Source organism: Suncus etruscus, chromosome 11 (genome assembly GCF_024139225.1).
Source record: "Suncus etruscus isolate mSunEtr1 chromosome 11, mSunEtr1.pri.cur, whole genome shotgun sequence".
Classification (NCBI taxonomy): Eukaryota; Metazoa; Chordata; class Mammalia; order Eulipotyphla; family Soricidae; genus Suncus; species Suncus etruscus.
In genome coordinates this window covers 23,744,018-23,762,647 of record NC_064858.1, presented here as the reverse complement: position 1 = coordinate 23,762,647, position 18,630 = coordinate 23,744,018, and the positions used below count along the sequence as shown (strand labels likewise).

The 18,630-nt window shown below is 45.8% G+C and overlaps 1 protein-coding gene across 5 annotated transcripts in view; it reads right to left on the bottom strand.

The window, feature by feature from the left end:
* Positions 1-18,630, bottom strand: part of BCAT1 (branched chain amino acid transaminase 1) — a 647,504-nt gene that overhangs the window by 47,196 nt on the left and 581,678 nt on the right. The window contains exons 2-3 of one of the 5 annotated variants that reach the window (XM_049783820.1): positions 18,211-18,277; positions 3,033-3,106 (exon numbers count right to left, since the gene is read on the bottom strand). In XM_049783820.1, the coding sequence (XP_049639777.1) occupies positions 3,033-3,106; positions 18,211-18,277 (141 nt within the window). Of the gene's footprint in view, positions 1-3,032; positions 3,107-3,187; positions 3,540-4,040; positions 4,234-18,210; positions 18,278-18,630 lie in introns of those variants that run through there. The other 4 variants (XM_049783819.1, XM_049783822.1, XM_049783823.1 and 1 more) reach the window with 4 other exon arrangements.

Below are 18,630 nucleotides of genomic sequence, written 5' to 3'. Positions count from 1 at the left end.
AAATTAATGACTGCATTTCATTATTCTCTGGACTTCAAATAATTCTGAGCAGAGACAGTGTTTTGAGGTGATCTCAGGGCTTATGCTGCCAGCACAGTCCCTTTCACACATTAAGAGTTGGGTAGGTGGAAGAGGCTGATGGGTCCAGTTGTAGAAATATGAGATTATTAGGAAACTGCATTGACACTGACAATGACAGAAACCCAGATAGGTCACAGGAGAGCAGAAGAGAAATCACAAAGACAGAAACCAAATCTTCCACAGCTGGAGCATAAGGGAGAAAACCCATTCCCCTAGAAATGCTGGCACTCTTCCATTTGAGCTTTTTATTACATTTTATTTTTGTTTGGGGGCCACACTTCAGTGGTACTCAGGAACAACTCCTGACTCTGCACTCAGGAGTCACTTCTGGCAGCACTCAGGGACTATATAGGATGCGGGGAATGGAGCTCAAGTCAGCTATATGCAAGGTTTTGGCAATGCCCTACCCTCTGTGCTACTACTCTGAACCCTTTTATTGCATTTTAACAAGATTCTGATTTGCCCCTCACTAGCCCTTTAATACGTGATCATTTAAGAAACCCCACCAGAAGCCAGAGTGTAGTGTTAAATAATTAACGATGGAGAAGTATGGAGGTGGATGCCATTCCAGGCCCCGTGGCTCCGCAACCCCCATTCAGCTGGCGGGTCCCAGGTTTAGGTGAACAGCGGAATCACTCATCCAAAGACAGGCATCAGGAAGCATCAGCTTTATTCATCCCTATCCACCACATGTGTGGCCTATATCATAACCTTTCAAGCATTCAGCCATTCTTAGCTAGCCCTGCCTCTTAACTCCTTTCAGCCATCTTCCCTTTGGGCTCCATGCTGGCCAAAAACCAGAAGCGAGCGAGAGCCAGTCATAAATCCTAATCCCCTCTGGTCCATACCTTATCTACCTTTTCCAAGACCCCTCCCAGGAATGGGCGGGGTCTTGCAGGTAAGGTCAAGTTACCTAGGGAGAAAGGAGGGATGAGGCTTCATCTCCCCCTTCTCTGAAATATAAAAGAACCTTATGTAATCCTAACTGCACCTTTAGCCAAAGGTGGGTTAATATTTTCATGCAGCAACGTAATAAAGTGAAAATTAACATACCAGCCCTTTTCAAAAACATAACATTTCTGCAAAATATACTATACACCTGTAACTTAATATTTTCTTAATGCTTTTCTACCAAGCACTATTCTGGAAATTTCATGTTCCTATACTTTTAAACTATATTGGGGGAACTTTCTGTTCCTATTAACCTTCCCTACACACATGCAGGCAGTTAGAAATCAGATCTTTGAACTAAGCAGGTAGTCATAGTTTACTCATAGTTGGTGATCGAATAAGTTTTAGTTAGTTAGTGGTTTAAAAAAAAAGTTAAAAAAAAAGGGAGTAATAAGTTTAGCCCATTTAAAGATCTGATTTCTAACTGCCTGCATCTTTGTCTTAATTACTCATTTTCTTTATAATTCAAATGTGTTTTGTTTTCCATAGCTAATATTTTCAGTTGCAAAATGTTTTACTGAGTGTATTTTAATGTACTTAGCCTGTTTTTAAAATGTATGTTATGCATTTATGCTGTAGTACTTGTGTGTAGGGAAGGTTAATAGGAACAGAAAATTCCCCCAATATAGTTTAAAAGTATAGGAACATGAAAGTTCCGGAATAGTGCTTGGTAGAAAAGCATTAAGAAAATATCGGGGCCGGGAAGGTGGCGCTAGAGGTAAGGTGCTTGCCTTGCAAGCGCTACCGTAGGATGGACCGTGGTTCGATCCCCCGGCGTCCCATATGATCCCCCCAAGCCAGGAGCGACTTCTGAGCACATAGCCAGGAGTAACCCCTGAGCATCAAACGGGTGTGGCCCAAAAACCAAAAAAAGAAAAAAAAAAAAAAGAAAATATTAAGTTACAGGTGTATAGTATATTTTGCAGAAATGTTATGTTTTTGAAAAGGGCTGGTATGTTAATTTTCACTTTATTACGTTGCTGCATGAAAATATTAACCCACCTTTGGCTAAAGGTACAGTTAGGATTACATAAATTTCTTTTATATTTCAGAGAAGGGGGAGATGAAGCCTCATCCCTCCTTTCTCCCTAGGTAACTTGACCTTACCTGCAAGACCCCGCCCATTCCTGGGAGGGGTCTTGGAAAAGGTAGATAAGGTATGGACCAGAGGGGAGTAGGGCTTTTGGCTGGCTCTCGCATGCTTCTGGTCTTTGGCCAGCATGGAGCCCAAAGGGAAGATGGCTGAAAGGAGTTAAGAGGCAGGGCTACCTAAGAATGGCTGAATACTTAAAAGGTTATGATATAGTCCAGACAGGTGGTGGATAGGGCGCGAATAAAGCTGATGCTTCCTGATGCCTGCCTGTGAGTGAGTTCAATACCCTTCGCTTTCCTGGACCCCAGACCCGCAGGTTCATGGGGGATGAAGCCATGTGACCTGGGATGGGAGAGAAATATCTCTCCATCCAACTCCATTATTAATTATTTAATGCAACACCAGAGTGATAGCACAGCTAGTAGGGTGTTTGTCTTGCATGTGGCTGACACGGTTCGATCCTCAGCATTCCTTATGGTCCACGGAGCCTGCCAGGAGTAACTTCTAACCACAGATTCAGAACCTCTGAGCGCCCGCTGGGTGTGCCTCCCTCCCCACCCCTCCAAAAAAAACCCAATATCATTTAAAGGAACATTTTTGCTATAAAATGTTAGGCTTGACTGAAGGAGGAAAATGTCATTTTTATAAATAAAAATGAAGGTTCATTAAGCAATCAGATAAACCTCTGAGTTAATATTCACTGATAATAATTCCTTCAAAAAATGTATGATTCATGAAATAAAATGAGCCATGAAACTGCCAAGTCATTTCAAAGACCCCAAACACATAAGGACATCATATCTGTAGAATGAATAACCCAGAGAAAAAAGTGCCCAGAATCCCACCCAGAAATGAATTTAATCGGTTCAACTGTCCTTTCATTTAACCTTGAGGGAAGAGCTTCTACCTGAAACGTCTCCACCACGTCCATGGGTCCGCCTTCTGCCATACATTCTGCCAAGCATCCTTTATTGCAGTCCTTTAAAAAAGAAAAGAAAAGAAAATTATTTAAGAAAGCCGGGTGGAGGGGATCAGGGGTGCAGGATCATCGTGGTCACTCACCATGACGCTGAGCTCTCCAGGAAGGATGCTAAGGAACTGGGAAGGTGGAGCAGCAAGAGGCGACAGCAAGGCCAAGTGTGGGTTCTGAGACTCCTGGGCTCTGTGCTCTCGGGTCCCCTCAGCCCTTCCAGCCCTCCAGGCCTACCCAGGATCTCAGGGGATCCTCTCCGGTTGCCCCCTCCCTCGAGCGTCAGAGCGCACAGCCGGTTACATTCCAGGTCTGCCCAGCAGAGCCCGGGCACCTCACCCAGGAACACAGGGTAATTGTCCTCCCTCTACCGGTGCCAAGAGTCTAAAGGAAGGTTTTAAGTCATTTAAATAGAAAAATTCTCAGGGGCGCGCCGAGCCTCGTGGTCCTGTCCATCACCGGCGCACAATGGCCAGCCAGGGAGAGGATTGGGGACTAGAACAAACCATTTTTCCTCGGGCGCAGGGTCCCCCGATGGCCGGCACTGGGTCACCAAAACAGACAACGTCGAAGCCAAGCCACAAGACGCCGGGCCAGGGGTCATTTCAGCATCATTTAAGGCCACAGAAAAAAAAAATGGGGGAAAGATGCAGGAAAAAAAAATTTTTTTTAAATTCTAATCCAGTAGAAGACTCCGGCAAGGAGGAGAGGGTAGAAAAGCATCCCAGGAGGCTAAGTGTGGGGTGCCACTGCGCGCAGGGTATGACTCAGAACTGACGCCCCGAAATTCTCCTCCCCTGCTCTCCCCAGCCTGTGGGTCCCTGCCGATCGGTCCTACTAGCGGTGTCTGAACCCGGGTGGAAGTGGGGAGCTCTGGATGTCCAGCGAGGAGAGGAGACACCAATTCAGGACACCCCGACCCACGCGCGCCCGGCATAGCAATACCTGGAGGCCGAGGGTCCGGGCAGCGCGGGGCGCGCGGGCGAAAGAGATGCTGCGGGGAGACGGCGCGGATGGGGTGCGCGCAGCAGGGCGCGCGTTGGGGAGGTTCGGCCGAGCCTGGTGGCAGAGCCCGCAGCCCCGGGCCAGCCCCGCACGAAGGCCCCCGCGCAGCCCCGCTAACACTCCCATCGGCGCGTTAACGGTCCTGGCTCCTTTTCTGGTTCTTGGCACGAAAATCCAGGCCGTGGTCCCGCCACAGAGGCGGCTCGATGCAGACCCGCGCCTGAGAGCTCCGCACAGGCGGGCACGTCCCCCTCCCCAAGAAACCCAGGATGCGCCGCCCTAAAACGCCCCTCGCGCCAGGGAAAATGAATTCCTCTCTCCAAGACCCCCACAAAACGCACTTCTCAGCCCCAGGGTCTGTCTGCAGCCCCGGCGTGGCTACGATGCCTGCCCTTGATCCCCAAGTGCAAATAAAGAAAGAAATAGTAAAATAAATAGATAATAAAATAAATAAATTAAAATAAAATAAAGAAAGAAAGGCTATCTGGGTGTTGGATTCTTTTTATGGCACCTACCGGAGAAAGATTTGGAGTTCTGGGTGTTGCAGAGACATCGGGTTCACCCTCGATCTTTATCTGGACCCCAAAGACCTCCAAGGCACTTATACCCAATCTTAGCTTTTGTCTTTTGCAGGCAAAATCGACCACCACGGAGCGCGCAACAGAGGAGCTGATTTCCAAAGACCTCAAAGGGGACCCTTCATCATTCACAGCAGGGGATGTGCAGGGGTAACTACCTGCTTTGGGCTACTCTCTGCTCCAGCAGATTCAAATTTTTTGGTGCTGGCCTAAGATCACCAAATTCCGAGATGAGGAAAAGATTTAACAAGGAGAAAGGAAGCTGGTAATGGCTTCTGCTCTCTCCGCCCATCCCCTGGTCCTGCAGGCCACAATTAAAAGCCTTTTAAGTCAGCTGAAGTGGTGATTTGGACGGTATGATCTGAGAAAGTGGGGAGAGCAGTTTACATTGGATCAGAGAGTGGTTAAAAGCAGCCAGAGTTTAGATAGGATTCCCTGCAAGCCTACAGACAAGGCAGCTCTAATCTTATCAACTCAGAAAACTCACCCGCTCCAAGAAAGGCTCTGACTACTGTGGCTGGAGCCAAAACAAGGGCAGATTTCAGCCTGGGAAAGTCTCTGTAAATTTCCCATTATCTTCTTAAAGAAACCTGAAATAATTTCTAAACACTGATCCGGGGTTGCCCAAAGTTGAAGAAGAAAACGGTGTGATTAAGTCAGCTCTATGGGTTGGAGCTCTGCTTGCTAGAAACCGGATTCAGTTCTTGGCACTTCATGGCACACCAAAACCCACAGGGAACTTTCCTGGAGCGTTGCTGGGTTATCCCCAAAAGTAACAAGAGCTTAGTCAAAAGTTACGGTTTATTTGATTCGGCAAGGTTGGTGTTTAATACCTGTACCAACTTGGTGGCCAAAAAAGAGAATGCATTTCACTAGGAATGGGGTTTCTCAAAGATTACTGAGCTGCCCTCACACCTTCCCTCCCCTATCAAAACCAAATTTGATGAAAATGCCATCTCTATCTCAGAATCTGTTCCCTCTCCTCGTAAAATGAATTTGACTTATGAAGTAAAAACATTTCAATGCAGAGGAAAGGAGGAAAAAGTTGACTATCAGACTTCATCTAAGCAGGATTAGGGTGTGAACTGAGTTCAATGGTGTAAACGAAGGAAGAAGTGAAAGGCTGGATTAGCTGCCACCCCCACTTCAGAGCTGGTTCCAATTTACAGGCAATTAGAACTGGCTGGCTGGGCTCAATTGAGAAAAGGAAATTATGCTAAAGCAACCAAACATTTGTCTTTAAAGGGCTTAATGCAATTCCAGCCATCTGGGCTGAACAAAATTCGTAAATTAGAGGCCAGACCCTTATCTCTCTAGGCCTGAGCCTTTCTGGGTTGGGGAAATACAAATTAACAGGGAGCAGCTCTTCTTTTTTTTTTTTTTTTTTTTTTTTTTTTGGGTTTTTGGGCCACACCCTGTGACGCTCAGGGGTTACTCCTGGCTATGCGCTCAGAAGTTGCTCCTGGCTTCTTGGGGGACCATATGGGACGCCGGGGATCGAACCGAGGTCCGTCCTAGGCTAGTGCAGGCAAGGCAGGCACCTTACCTCCAGCGCCACCGCCCGGCCCCAGGAGCAGCTCTTCTTAAGAAAGATTTTAGCGATGGCTCCTGGGCCCTAGTTCACAACCCAATGGTTCCCTAGGTCTCTGCTGATGGTCTGGGTGGGGTAAAGTTGGGGGCAGGCGTAGGAAGCGGAAGGAATGTGCAAAGGTTGGGTGGGGCCATAAACATTAGAAACCCTTAGAGGAAGGTTTCTTCTCTTTAGAGCTGATAACTGCAAACTCACCCCCTCTGTGGTCAACTTTTATTCCTCAGAATTCTGTCCAGTGACTCCACCCAAACAACTTCTGTTTTTTCTTTCTGTTTTAGGGCCACATCCTGCAGTATTCAGGGCTTACTCATGGTTCTATGTTCGTGGATCATTCCAGGTTGGGCTGGGGCATTGTATGCAATGCCAGGGATCAAACAGGGGTCAGTTGCTATGCAGGGCCCTATTGGCTGTACTGTCTCTTCAACTCACTGGTTTTGCTGCCTATGTATTTTCATGGTCCTGCATCTGTGTGGACAGCGTGTCAAATACATATTTTTCTTCAATTCACCTCTCCTGAGGAAGAATCAAATATCTGTCTAAAATATGTTTTAGCTGGTAATCCCACCACCACCCAAGATGCTTAGAAGCTATTCTTGTCCTGTGTTCAGGTGTGCCCCCTGGTGGTGCCCGGGGAAATCATATGAAGTGCCTCCAATCAACCAGGGTGGCCTGAAGCACCTTAGTTGAAAGCACCAAAGCTGGGGCTGGAGAGATAGCATGAAGTTAAGGTGTTTGCCTTTTATGCAGAAGGTCATTGGTTTGAATCCCGGCATCCCATGTGGTCCCCCGAGCCTGCCAGGAGCGATTTCTGAGCATAGAAGCCAGGAGTCATTCCTGAGCACTGCTGTGTGTGACCCAAAAACCAAAAACAAACAAACAAACAAAAAAAAGGCACTAAAGCTTTTTCAAGACTCCCACTTTCATAAGGGGTCAAGGGTCACCAGCTTAGCACACTGCAGTGTGATCCTCAGGAGTGGTCCCTGAGCACAAAGCCAGAAGTAAGCCCTGAGCATCACTGAGTGTAGCCCAAAAGTTTTAGAAAATTTAATCATTTATAAAAAAAAAAAATCAAGGCACTAGGTGAGGTGGGGTGCTGGGGATATAGTGTGAACACCCTTCTCCTTTCACTGGTGTTGCCTCCAGTGGGCAAAACTGGACTCACAAAGCAAAACTGAAGATGAGACACGTACTTCTGAGGTGCTTTGATCACCTCTAATAATGATGGGATGAACTGACCCAGAAAGGTTTGGTATGGCTTTCCAAAAATAGAATCCTAGAGAGGAGAAAATGTCATAGAGCAGAAGTTTCCAAACTAATGTCCTACCACCCCGTTTAAAGGGGGGGGAATATGTTTATACTTATTTCCAAATAAATAAACAAAAACATTTATATACACATTTTATATAAATGTGTATGTAAATATATAGAGTGATATATATCCATGGAAATCTACCTCCTTACAATCAAGCAGAGCATGCTCCCCCTAAAAGCCATACCAAAGTTAAAAGGCAAGTAGCCAGCAACTGCAGACTAGACCTCCACCTAGGGTGTGAAATTTCTTTCTTTGGTTTTATGGGCAGGCAGGGAGTCTCTCTCTCACACACACCCATTTGTAGAGTCTTTCAAGAAGTAATAAAACCAAGAAGTGATTGAAAGAAGTCACCTAGCCACCAGCCCAAAAATAGCTCAAAGGCATGAAGACCCACCCCTTTGAGATTGCTGTGCTGTGCTCTTTGGAGATGCAGAAAATGAGGCATCTGGCTCCACCTTTCCCCCAATGCAGGGTGGACCCCTTCAGAGAGAGATGTCATGAAGGTAGGGCTTTTGCCTTTCATGCAGATGGTCAAAAACCAAAAAAAAAAGGGGGGGGGGAGAGAGTGCAAAGCTCTTCCCCTTGACAATACCAGAATGAAAATTGTGCTTGTTTGTTGTGGGCTACACCGATAATGCTCAAGGTTTAATCCTGACTTGGCTCTTAGGAATTACTCCTAGGAGATCATATGGATGCCAGGGATCAAAGCCTGGTTGAATGTGTACAAGGCAAGTACCCTATCTACTGTACTATTGCTCTGGCCCAGGATGAAGTTTTCCAGCTGCAGAAGACCTCAGGAATTTAAATATATATATATACATAAATGTATAACCCCCCAAAAGTCACTGGAGGCTGTTTCCCCTTTGAAGAAGCCTCCCCACTTATCTCTCTTGACCACATATCTCTCTCATATTTCTCTAAATAAAACTATTTTTATCACTATTTGTCTCCTGAAACTATACTGCAGGGGCAAATGACAGGGCTGAGCACCTGGGTAGAAAGAGTACAGGACTGATGGTCTATGCCCAGCCTAAGGTGATGGCTTCCAGAAAGCAGAGGAAGGAACCATGGGTATCTATGTAATGACCACATGTAATGCCAATGTGCCACAACTGAGGAGAGAAGAGGCAGCTCTTTCTGAAGTGTATTCTATACTTGAGAAAATAGACCAGTGACTCAGAGATTACTAGTCCCCATTCCAGGCAGGAAAATGCCCATTGTCAACTATATGTCATGAGCACTGGGGGGCGAGGAAGCCTTCCACCCCTGGAGTTTAAAATATGAGTTTTTAATAAAATAATTAGAACCAGATTTTTCCTGAGGACTCAGTGGCACCAATCAGGTGCCCACAGATTTTCACCTGGATCTCTTACCACCAGCACAGCGATGGATCAGCCTATCAGTCTATTCATCTGTAAGAAACTCAGGCCTCTGTGATGCTGAAACCATTTCTAGTCTTACAATTTTGCTGATCTTGAGCAGCTCCCTTAGGTTTTGTCTCCAGGAACCAGCCATTTGGCACCATGACACTGTGAGCCATCATGGATGGAATTGCTCTATACACCTCTCGGCCAAAACCCACCTCTTCAGTGCATATGCTGTTGCTGAGCAAAGACAGCCTGGTTTTTGAGTCCTTCACAGCATTCAAAAAATGGACTCCCACAAAGATCTCAGTGGCATCCAATTCTGAAAGAAAACTTTTTCACACCTCCAAAGTCCCCTCTTCTAGAGCAAGTGCTTAGGGAACCATGTGTCTGCCGGTTCCCACACTGGCTAAATACTTACATTGTTTGTGAGGGACTGAAGTACAGGGCTCACGCGAACAAACCAACACAACTGAATATGCTCCCTGAACACCAGAAATGCCTGCTCTCAGGCTGCAGAGAGCACTGTGGGGTGGGATTTGGGGTATGCAGTACACATGTGTGAAGCTCAGTGTTCCGTCCCCACCCCATATGGCTATTAGAGCACCAAAGGGTACAGCCCTGTGGTCCCAACACTGTAAGTCCTGAATATGTGTAGTTGGATTGAACCAGAAATGGATCCCAGATCACTGGAATACTGCGTGAGAGCACTTCCCAAATAAAGATATATGTGTTCTGGTGGGATACTCATGCCCTCTCAAAGCCACGACAACCACAGCTGAAGTGACTGTAAGCTGAAGTTACTGTAAGAACTATGTACTGTCCCACTGGTTTTGGGAGAGTCCCTGGGTAAACCAAGTTTAGCTTATTTTAGGCAATGAGGGCTTTGCTGTAAACCTACAAGCAATCAGAAAACATACTACTTGAATAGGCCATTTTCCAGGGCCTCTAGACTACTATTAAATGTACCTTTTGATTGTCTATTCCCCTTATGACTTTAACTTCATCAAAACCCAGCCTTTGCTCTTAAGGTACCTGCAGTCCTTTGTGTACCTATTAATGCCAACAGTGGCTCACAGGTAAACAGGATGGACAGGGAAAACAGGGTAAACAGGTAAATAGGGATAAGGGGTGGGGAGCAGAGACAGAACTCAATAAATAGCCAGCCTCTCCACTTATTCATGCTGTTGGGGCTAGCTTGCCACCTGGGCAATCATTATCTAATTCTTTTCTCTTTTTTCTTTTTTTTTTTTTGGTGGGGGGGGCTTGGGTTATACCCAGCAGCGCTCAGGGGTTCCTCCTGGCTCTGCACTTAGAAATAGCTCCTGCCAGGCATGGGGGACCATATGGGATGCCGGGATTCAAACCACCATTCTTCCTGGATCAGCTGCATGCAAGGCAAATGCCTTATCGCTGTGCAATCTCTCTGGCCCCCCTATTGTCTGATTCTTTGTGACTGATCCTGAGGACAGAGAGGGAAATAGGTGCCCATCTAATCTGACTGGCTTTTTTGTGCTAAACCAGAAACTACAACCAGAGTTCTGAGGAGCCAAGAAGACGTGAAAATTGAGCATCTGAGGCAGCATGAGAAAGGGCGGCTCAGCTTATGAAGAGAAAGGGAAAGCTCTGGGACCTGAAGCAGAGGTATGGAGCAGAGGGAGCAGGAGGAGTATAGGGGAGGAGTGCTGGAGGAGGCTGGCTTCCAACAGGCAGATGGTAGCCTCTATTGTCACCTTTGAAGAGGTCAGATTAGTCCTGGGAAAAGTTGGGAATGGGCTGAGTCAAAGGGGAAACACAAGCCCAGTGAAGGGAAGATAGTGGCTCGCAGGGGCCCTGGAAACCCAGGAGGAGGCATTGGGGGGAAAGGGGGCATGCCGAGGGAGTTCCTGAGATTTCACGTCATGGAAGGTGAATCAGAATTGTGCAGAGGATCAAGTGCAGGAGGAAGCAAGCCAGTGACTGTGGGAAAGGAAGATTTCCCACAATGTGGGAAAGCAACAATGTAGTGAAGACATCATCATCAGTGGAGAGGAGGTGCTAGGTGACTCCAAGTGGGAACCACAGGAAAGAATGAGGATGGTGGGGCCGGGCGGTGGCGCTAAAAGGTAAGGTGCCTGCCTTGCCTGCGCTAGCCTTGGATGGACCACGGTTCGATCACCCGGTGTCCCATATGGTCCCCCAAGCCAGGAGCAACTTCTGAGCACATAGCCAGGAGTAACCCCTGAGCGTTACCGGGTGTGGCCCAAAAACCAAAAAAAAAAAAAAAAGAATGAGGATGGTATGCTGGACTGATTAGTGTATGGGTGGGGTTCTATGCAGGACTCTGCTAGAGCAGAGAGAACCCTGCACAAGATCAAGGAAACCAGCAAGAGGTACTGAACAATATCTACTGTAGAAAGGAGTAGGGGGGGGTACAAAACCCCCTGCAAGGCAGAAGACCTTGTAGACAGGGGAGTGCAGAGAGAATGGCAAGGGTGCTGTGGACAAAAGGAACAAATGGGAGAGCCCAAGGGTGGTGGTGTTAGGAGAAAAATGGAGCAAGATACACTGGTCACCCAGGTGCCAAGGAGAAGTGCTTTCAGCTCCTTCCAGGAGAGCTGAGCACAAGCCCGGCTCTGTTCTCAACCACTGGCTCTGCAAGACAGGGTCTGTCCACTATTCTCAATAGGTCATTTCCAGTAGGTATAACTCATTGTAAGCACTTAGATATGGCCTGGAGATCTCCATCCTTGCCCTCCACTGAAGTCTACTGTTTTGCACAGTATTTCTTGATAATGACTTCAGAGTTAATTTCATTCAAAGGCATTTTTTCATCTCTTTTTTTTTTTCATCTTAGTTTTGAGTACAACAATCATGTGTACCAGAAACCAACACACACTGGTTTCTATAGGCTGAGAGATGAGCCTCAACAGCACAGAGAGACTTTATTCTTGTCTCTAGATAGACCTCTTTCCCTCATGATGCTGCCTTAAATATTCTTGTTCCTACATCATTTTACCCCAGTATCAGGAAATGCAGAACACTCATAATTAATATTAAAGATGGAGGAGATGGAGAAAGAGAGAAAGAGAGGGGAGAAAGAGAGAGAGGGCGAAGGAGAGGGATAAGCTCAGTTTCAGGCCTTGTATGTACCAGACCTGGGTTCGATCCTCATAATATTAAAGATGACGTTAAACTATGCAATCTAGTGTAGACCATCTGGTTCAGCTCATGTAGCTTCCAATGACTCAGTTCCCTTGAACATCAAGTATGGATGAATAAGTTCCCACAAATAAAGCCATTGATGCCATTAGTTCAGAAAAGCAGGCCCAAAGCCCATGTAAGGAATAGCTTGATATTACTATTGGGGCCATGACTCTGACAGCCTAAAAGAACAAACTCTATTCCTGACATTAGTAATATAACGTTTATTCTATTACCCACTAACCTCAGAGCATTGTACTTTTTAGAAAATTGTTGTTGCTGATTTAGGAATCAAACCAGGGCATTAGCTATGCTTGGTAGGTCTTCTACTGCTGAGCTACTTCTACTTCTGACCCAAATAATAAGAGCATGTATGATGTTGCATGACTTTCTTTAATGAGCATAAAGACCTGTAGCAAAATACCAGCATGAATCGTTGAGATGTTTTAATCCAAAGTAAATGGAAATAAGGAAACGGTCAAGAAACTCCTAAGCAGAGTCAGAACTAGCCATAGATTTTGGGTCTTGATTCTTGAGGTATTTCAGTGGAACAGAATTGAAAGCTAGAAAAATCAACTCACAAAAACAATCCTTCTTTAGGAAAAGTAAATGCCTAAAATGACCTAAGAGTTTGGTGTTTTTTTTTCCTTTCAAATTCCAGTACTCAATGAACACTGGTTCTCAGAGTCTCTTTTGTTAGGTTTGTTTGGCTGTGTGTGCATTGATTAGATTGCTTAAAAACAGCATTGTTTGCAGCCACAAAAGAAAACATGTGCAACAATATTAAGATTACTTCACATTCCCAGACACATGACTTTGTTCGATATTTTTCCAGTTCCTCAGGCAGTAAAGAGACATTTCCCATCACATTTGATCCAAATCTGAAAGCCAGAGAAACCCAGCAGCCTGGCATGCATGGCAGGGGTTGTGTAATGTATTTTATGAATTTTAGTTCATTTGACATCTTTTGGTGTCAATTTTCTCAGAAATATTCATCATCAACTTTTGCTTCTAATCTATTTGCAATGTAGAAATGTGGGTCAGAGGCACAGGCTCAGGTTCAGGGTCTGCATTTGTATGGGACTTGAGTTTAATCCTCAGCACCTCTATCATTATCATCATCATTATCCATTCCAATTTACAAACTGTCACCACTAATAGTCAATCCATATATAGTAGTTTCTGAGCAAAGCAGTCGACATCAAAACATGAATCGAGGAGATAGTTCAAAGGGGTAGTAATGCATGTGGAAGGACTATATTTGATCCTTGGAATTTCAGTGTCCCATTGCACCACCAGGTATATACACCAAACAAAAACAAACAAACAAAATCCATATAAATCCTACTGTTCTCTATGGTCTCTTTAAAAATCCTCTATCTTTGAGGGGTGAATTAAAGTTTTGACTCCAGGGGCCAGAGAGGTAGCACAGTGGTAAGGTGTTTGCCTTGCACCCAGCCAACCCAGGAAGGACCTGGATTTGATTCCTGGCATCTCCTATGGTCCCTTGAGCCTGTCAGGAGTGATTTCTGAAGGCAGAGTCAGGAATAACCCCTGAGTGCTGCCAGGTGTGTCCCCAAGACCAAAAATAAATACATTAAGTTTTGACTCCAAACAAAACCAGTTATGAAAAAATGTATCTACATTATTCATAGAACAAAGAAAACTGTTTCTGGGAATCTACTTTTAATGCTCTTAACTGAACAAATACTGAAAATATTTGAGCCAATGGGCTAGAAGCTTGACCAGCCATCAGCAGAAATGTTCGTCACATAGATAGTTGGAGCATTTGGATACTGTGAACAACACAAACTGCCTGTCTGCACAGCTGTGAAGAGTCAAGTACCCAGGTTTCTGCTGCTCAAAGAGAATGACAGCTTTGTACAAAAAGAAGGTAGAGGAAGTCTAGGATAACAGTAGGGCCGGAGGCTCCAAATTGTCCTCTCACACTCTCAGGTGATAAATGTGACAATCAGGAATATCAGTACAGTGAGTGCCTTGCATGCAGCCAACCCATGTGTGATCTCCAGCATCCCATATGGTCTACTGAGACTACCAGGAATAATTCCTGAGCACAGAGCCAGGAGTAACCCTTAACATTTCCAGGTGTGACCTCAAAACAAAAAAAAGTAAAAAGGAGGGGGCCCGGAGAGATAGCACAGCAGCGTTTGCTTTGCAAGGAGCCGATCCAGGACCAAAGGTGGTTGGTTCAAATCCCGGTGTCCCATATGGCCCCCCATGCCTGCCAGGAGCTATTTCTGAGCAGACAGCCAGGAGTAACCCCTGAGCATCGCCGGGTGTGGCCCAAAAACCAAAAACCAAAAAAAAAAAAAAAAAAAAAAGAGGAACTGGAGTGATAGCACATTGGGAAGGGTTTTTGTCTTGCAAGCAGCTTGACAAACCATGTTTGATCCCCAGCATCCCATATGGTCCCCTGGGCCTGCCAGGAGTAATTTCTGAACACAAATCCAGGAGTAACCCCTGAGTGATGTGGACCAAAAACCAAACCAAAAAAAAAAAAAAAGAAAAGAAAGAAAGAAAAAGAAAAAGGAAGGACAGAAGGCTAAACTTTTGCCCCTTTTTCTCAAGGAAAGCATCTATTAGAGGACTAAAGGTCCAAGCCTCAAAGGAAATGGGAAGAGAGAAAGCCATGTTTCCTCCTTCCCATTGCCACAAGAAGAGGGCATTCAAAAACCACCTAAACCCCTAGAGCAACAGCCAACCCAGACAATCAAGAAAGTAACCAGGGCCGGAGAGATAGCATGAAGGTAAGGCGTTTGTCTTGCATGCAGAAGGACGGTGGTTCGAATCCCGGCACCCCATATGGTCCCCCAAGCCAGGAGCGATTTCTGAGCACAGAGCCAGAAGTAACCCCTGAGTGCTGCCGAGTGTGACCCAAAAACCAAAAAAGAAAAAAAAAAAAGTAACCAGCTTTTCTATGCTTCCATTTCCTCATGGTAGTATAGAAAGTAAATTAGAAGCCCAAGCTGACTGCTCAGTTACTATCTCTGCTGTCTACCATCTGACCAGCCCAGACCCCACCTGTATAGATAATTAGAAATAATCAGACCTGAAAGTCTTGTGGGCTGGACAGACACTACCTTGCAAGCAGCCTACCTGGGTTCAATCCCAGCACGGCATAGGGATCCCTGAGCATCACCAGTAGTGATCCCTAGGCAAAGAACTAAGAGAAAGTCCTGAGCATGAAATTCTAAAATTACAAAAACAATTTGCTGACACATAACTGGAGAAAACCCTAATTCAAATCTCCGTTTTCAACTTCCCTTACGAAATTCTTTTTATTCATTTGTTTATTATTGAAGGGTGTAGGCAACTAGCAGGATACTCAGGGGACTGTGTACAGTGCCACGGATCAAAAACAGGGTTAGCTACGTACAATGCAAATCTGTACAGTACTCCTTGTACGTATCTCTCTGGCCCCTGTTTCAAACCTTTATACTCTTTATCAATTAAAAAAATTAATGAAGGAGAGATTCATGTAACTCTGTGTTTTGGGGTATAATTTACACACTCAATCCAGTACCCAAAATACCAGAATCCCTCTCTCAAAATCAGCAGGATACCCTCCATCCAGACCACATTCCCTTCCTAAGGTTTGAAACTCATTTCATTCAAATCAGGAGTCCTTCAGAGCACAAAGACAGGAGAGATTCCTGCAGAGGCATGGAAATGTTCTCAGCCCCCGCAGGGCTGACCTCAGCTATCCATTATGAAAACTCACTGAACTCAATAGGGGCCAAAAAAAAAAAATAGTGAGCCTTTTTCCCCCTCCCTTTCTCCTTTTTTGTGAACATGCATTGGTCAGACCTGCTCAACTGGCTGTGCCTCTCTCAAACTTCCCTAAGGGCAGCCTTTGCTGTCTGGACCACAACCACCAACCGTGCCAGGCCCTGTCTTGGCCCCCAGCACCCTCTCCCTTCCTGTCCTTCACCAGTGTCTGCCCTCCCTCATCACTTTGCCCACTTTCACTCAGCACACCACAGTATTACCATGTTCACACACGATATTTGAAGCAATGACTATAAAATTCAAGATATACTCATGTTCCTATACAGCTGCCAGTGCTATACACATCACCACTCTTAAAGCATAAAATCCCTAGAGCCAGAGTGGTAGCACAGTGGTAGAGCATTTGCCTTGCATGTGGCTGACCCAGGAAGGATGCGAGCTTGATCCTCAGCATTCTATATGGTCCTCCAAGCCAGGTGTATCCAAATATATATATATAAAATAAATAAATTTATATTTATATTATAAATGTATGTATTATTATATATTTACATATATATATAATTCCAAAGCCAGAGCAACAGCTCAGTGGATAGGGTGTTTGCCTTGCACTTGGCCAATCTGGGTTCAATCTCTAGCATTCCAAATGGTCCCCAGAGCTTGCCAAGTGATTCCTGAGTGTAGAACCAGAAGTAACCCCTAAGAGGTAACCCATAAACCACACAAACACACACACACACACACACCAAAGAAACAACAAAGCAAGCAGAGCACTTGCCTTGCATGTACGTAGCAAACTCAGGGTTAATAAAAAAAAAAAAAAAGGACCCTAAAAGGTCTTTCTGGCCCTGCAAGGAGTGATCCCTTAACACAAGAACCCTGATCATCAAAAGATGTGAATCCTGGGGCCGGAGAGATAGCATGGAGGTAAGGCGTTTGCCTTTCATGCAGGAGGTCATCAGTTCAAATCCCGGCGCCCCATATGGTCCTCTGTGCCTGCCAGGAGCAATTTCTGAGCGTGGAGCCAGAAATAACCCCTGAGCACTGCCGGGTGTGACCCAAAAACCACAAAAAAAAAAAATGTGAATCCTTAAAATATTTTTTTAAGGGAAGAAAACAGAGGGATTAAGACTCTTGCATACAATCAACCCAGGTTGGATCACTCAAACCACCAGTCTCCAGAGCATCTATGAATAGAGCATGATGAGCAGCCCCCGCCCAGTAAAACAGGGTAACATCATCTCCCCCCAACACTCTCCACGAGAGGTCAAACAAACTCCCAAGAAAGACCCTGTCTTGAAAACTTATTTCGAACAGTGGCTCTATCAAGTTGTCACAATACATTACATTTTTTTTTCTAAGGTTGCAACACAACATTTTTTCGCAAATAACATTTTTTCCGAAGGTTGCAACACTATAAAGATAAAGAGATGGGGCTGGGAAGGTGGCGCTAGAGCTAAGGTGTCTGCCTTACAAGCGCTAGCCAAGGAACGGACCGCGGTTCGATCCCCCGGCGTCCCATATGGTCCCCCCAAGCCAGGGGCGATTTCTGAGCACATAGCCAGGAGTAACCCCTGAGCGTCAAACGGGTGTGGCCCAAAAAAACCAAAAAAAAAAAAAAAAAAAAAAGAAAAAAAAAAAGATAAAGAGATATTTTAAGTACAAGAGAAAGGAACTTAAAAGGACGGTACTACATGAAGAACATTGTTTCTTTCCTCTTCTTAGTAAAACATGAGAAAAGATAGAAACGAAAGTTGTTGAAGATAGCCTCCAGTTTCCTGTGAGATAAGTGTCTTGGGGTGTGGGCAGGAGCAATCCGGGGTTCACCGAATTCACCTTAAAGCATCATGAACTCATGAAAAAAAAAAATGATTAATCGACTCGAGCTCCACGTGGGTGAGGCTAAGTTAGCAAAGGGCCAGCGCTGTGGATTTTCAACGTTCGTGCCTAGTCATTCCACTAGAGTCACCCGTGGTTGGAACTTAAGACAGAAATCAAACATGAGCAAACCAAATGCAGACTCATTCTGGAAGAAACTAGAAAAAAAAAAAGACTGCGCGCTTTGGGTTTGGGGGTTTCCTCCCTTCCCCCATCCTGCGGGGTACATTTGCATGACCTGCTTTCCGACACAAAACGCAGTGTTTCCACTTAAATGCTCGGTGGAAAATTTCATTGGGGGTTGCGGGGGGGTAAGGCATAGAAGAAACCAAATCGCTTCATATAGGCAACTTTGGAGAAGGACGCTATGTGCTGCAACGTGTGTTGCAAAGTGCGCAGTGCCCGATGCGCTTTAAAGATGGGGAGCTCCGGGGCGCACTGCAAACTGTTATTAGGAGGGAGCCTCGGGCTTCGGGACACCAGGGGACCGTTTTTTCTCCACCTCGCCCACCCTCACCTCCCTGCTTCCATATTCTATACATGCAGCAGAAGCCCCAGGTTTACGCGGGGGCCACCCCACCCTCACCCCCAGGTCTCTGGGAGTTCTCCAAACGCGCGCATCTTGGTCATGGAGAGGTCCCGGCTTCTCAGCAAGCTTGGAGACAAGGAGCGGGGTTGTAGTCGCTTTTATCGGCCAGCACCACGCAGCAGGCGAGTCCTGGCTGGAAGCCCAGGACGAACCCTGGTCACTCCCAGAATGGAAGCTCCCTCCCGGCTGGGGCTAAACGACAAAGAACGTGCCCCAAAAGGGAAGCCAGACCCCGGTGGCGGAGCTCTCCTCGCCGGCGACCTGAGCACGTAGCTGGGTCCTCCT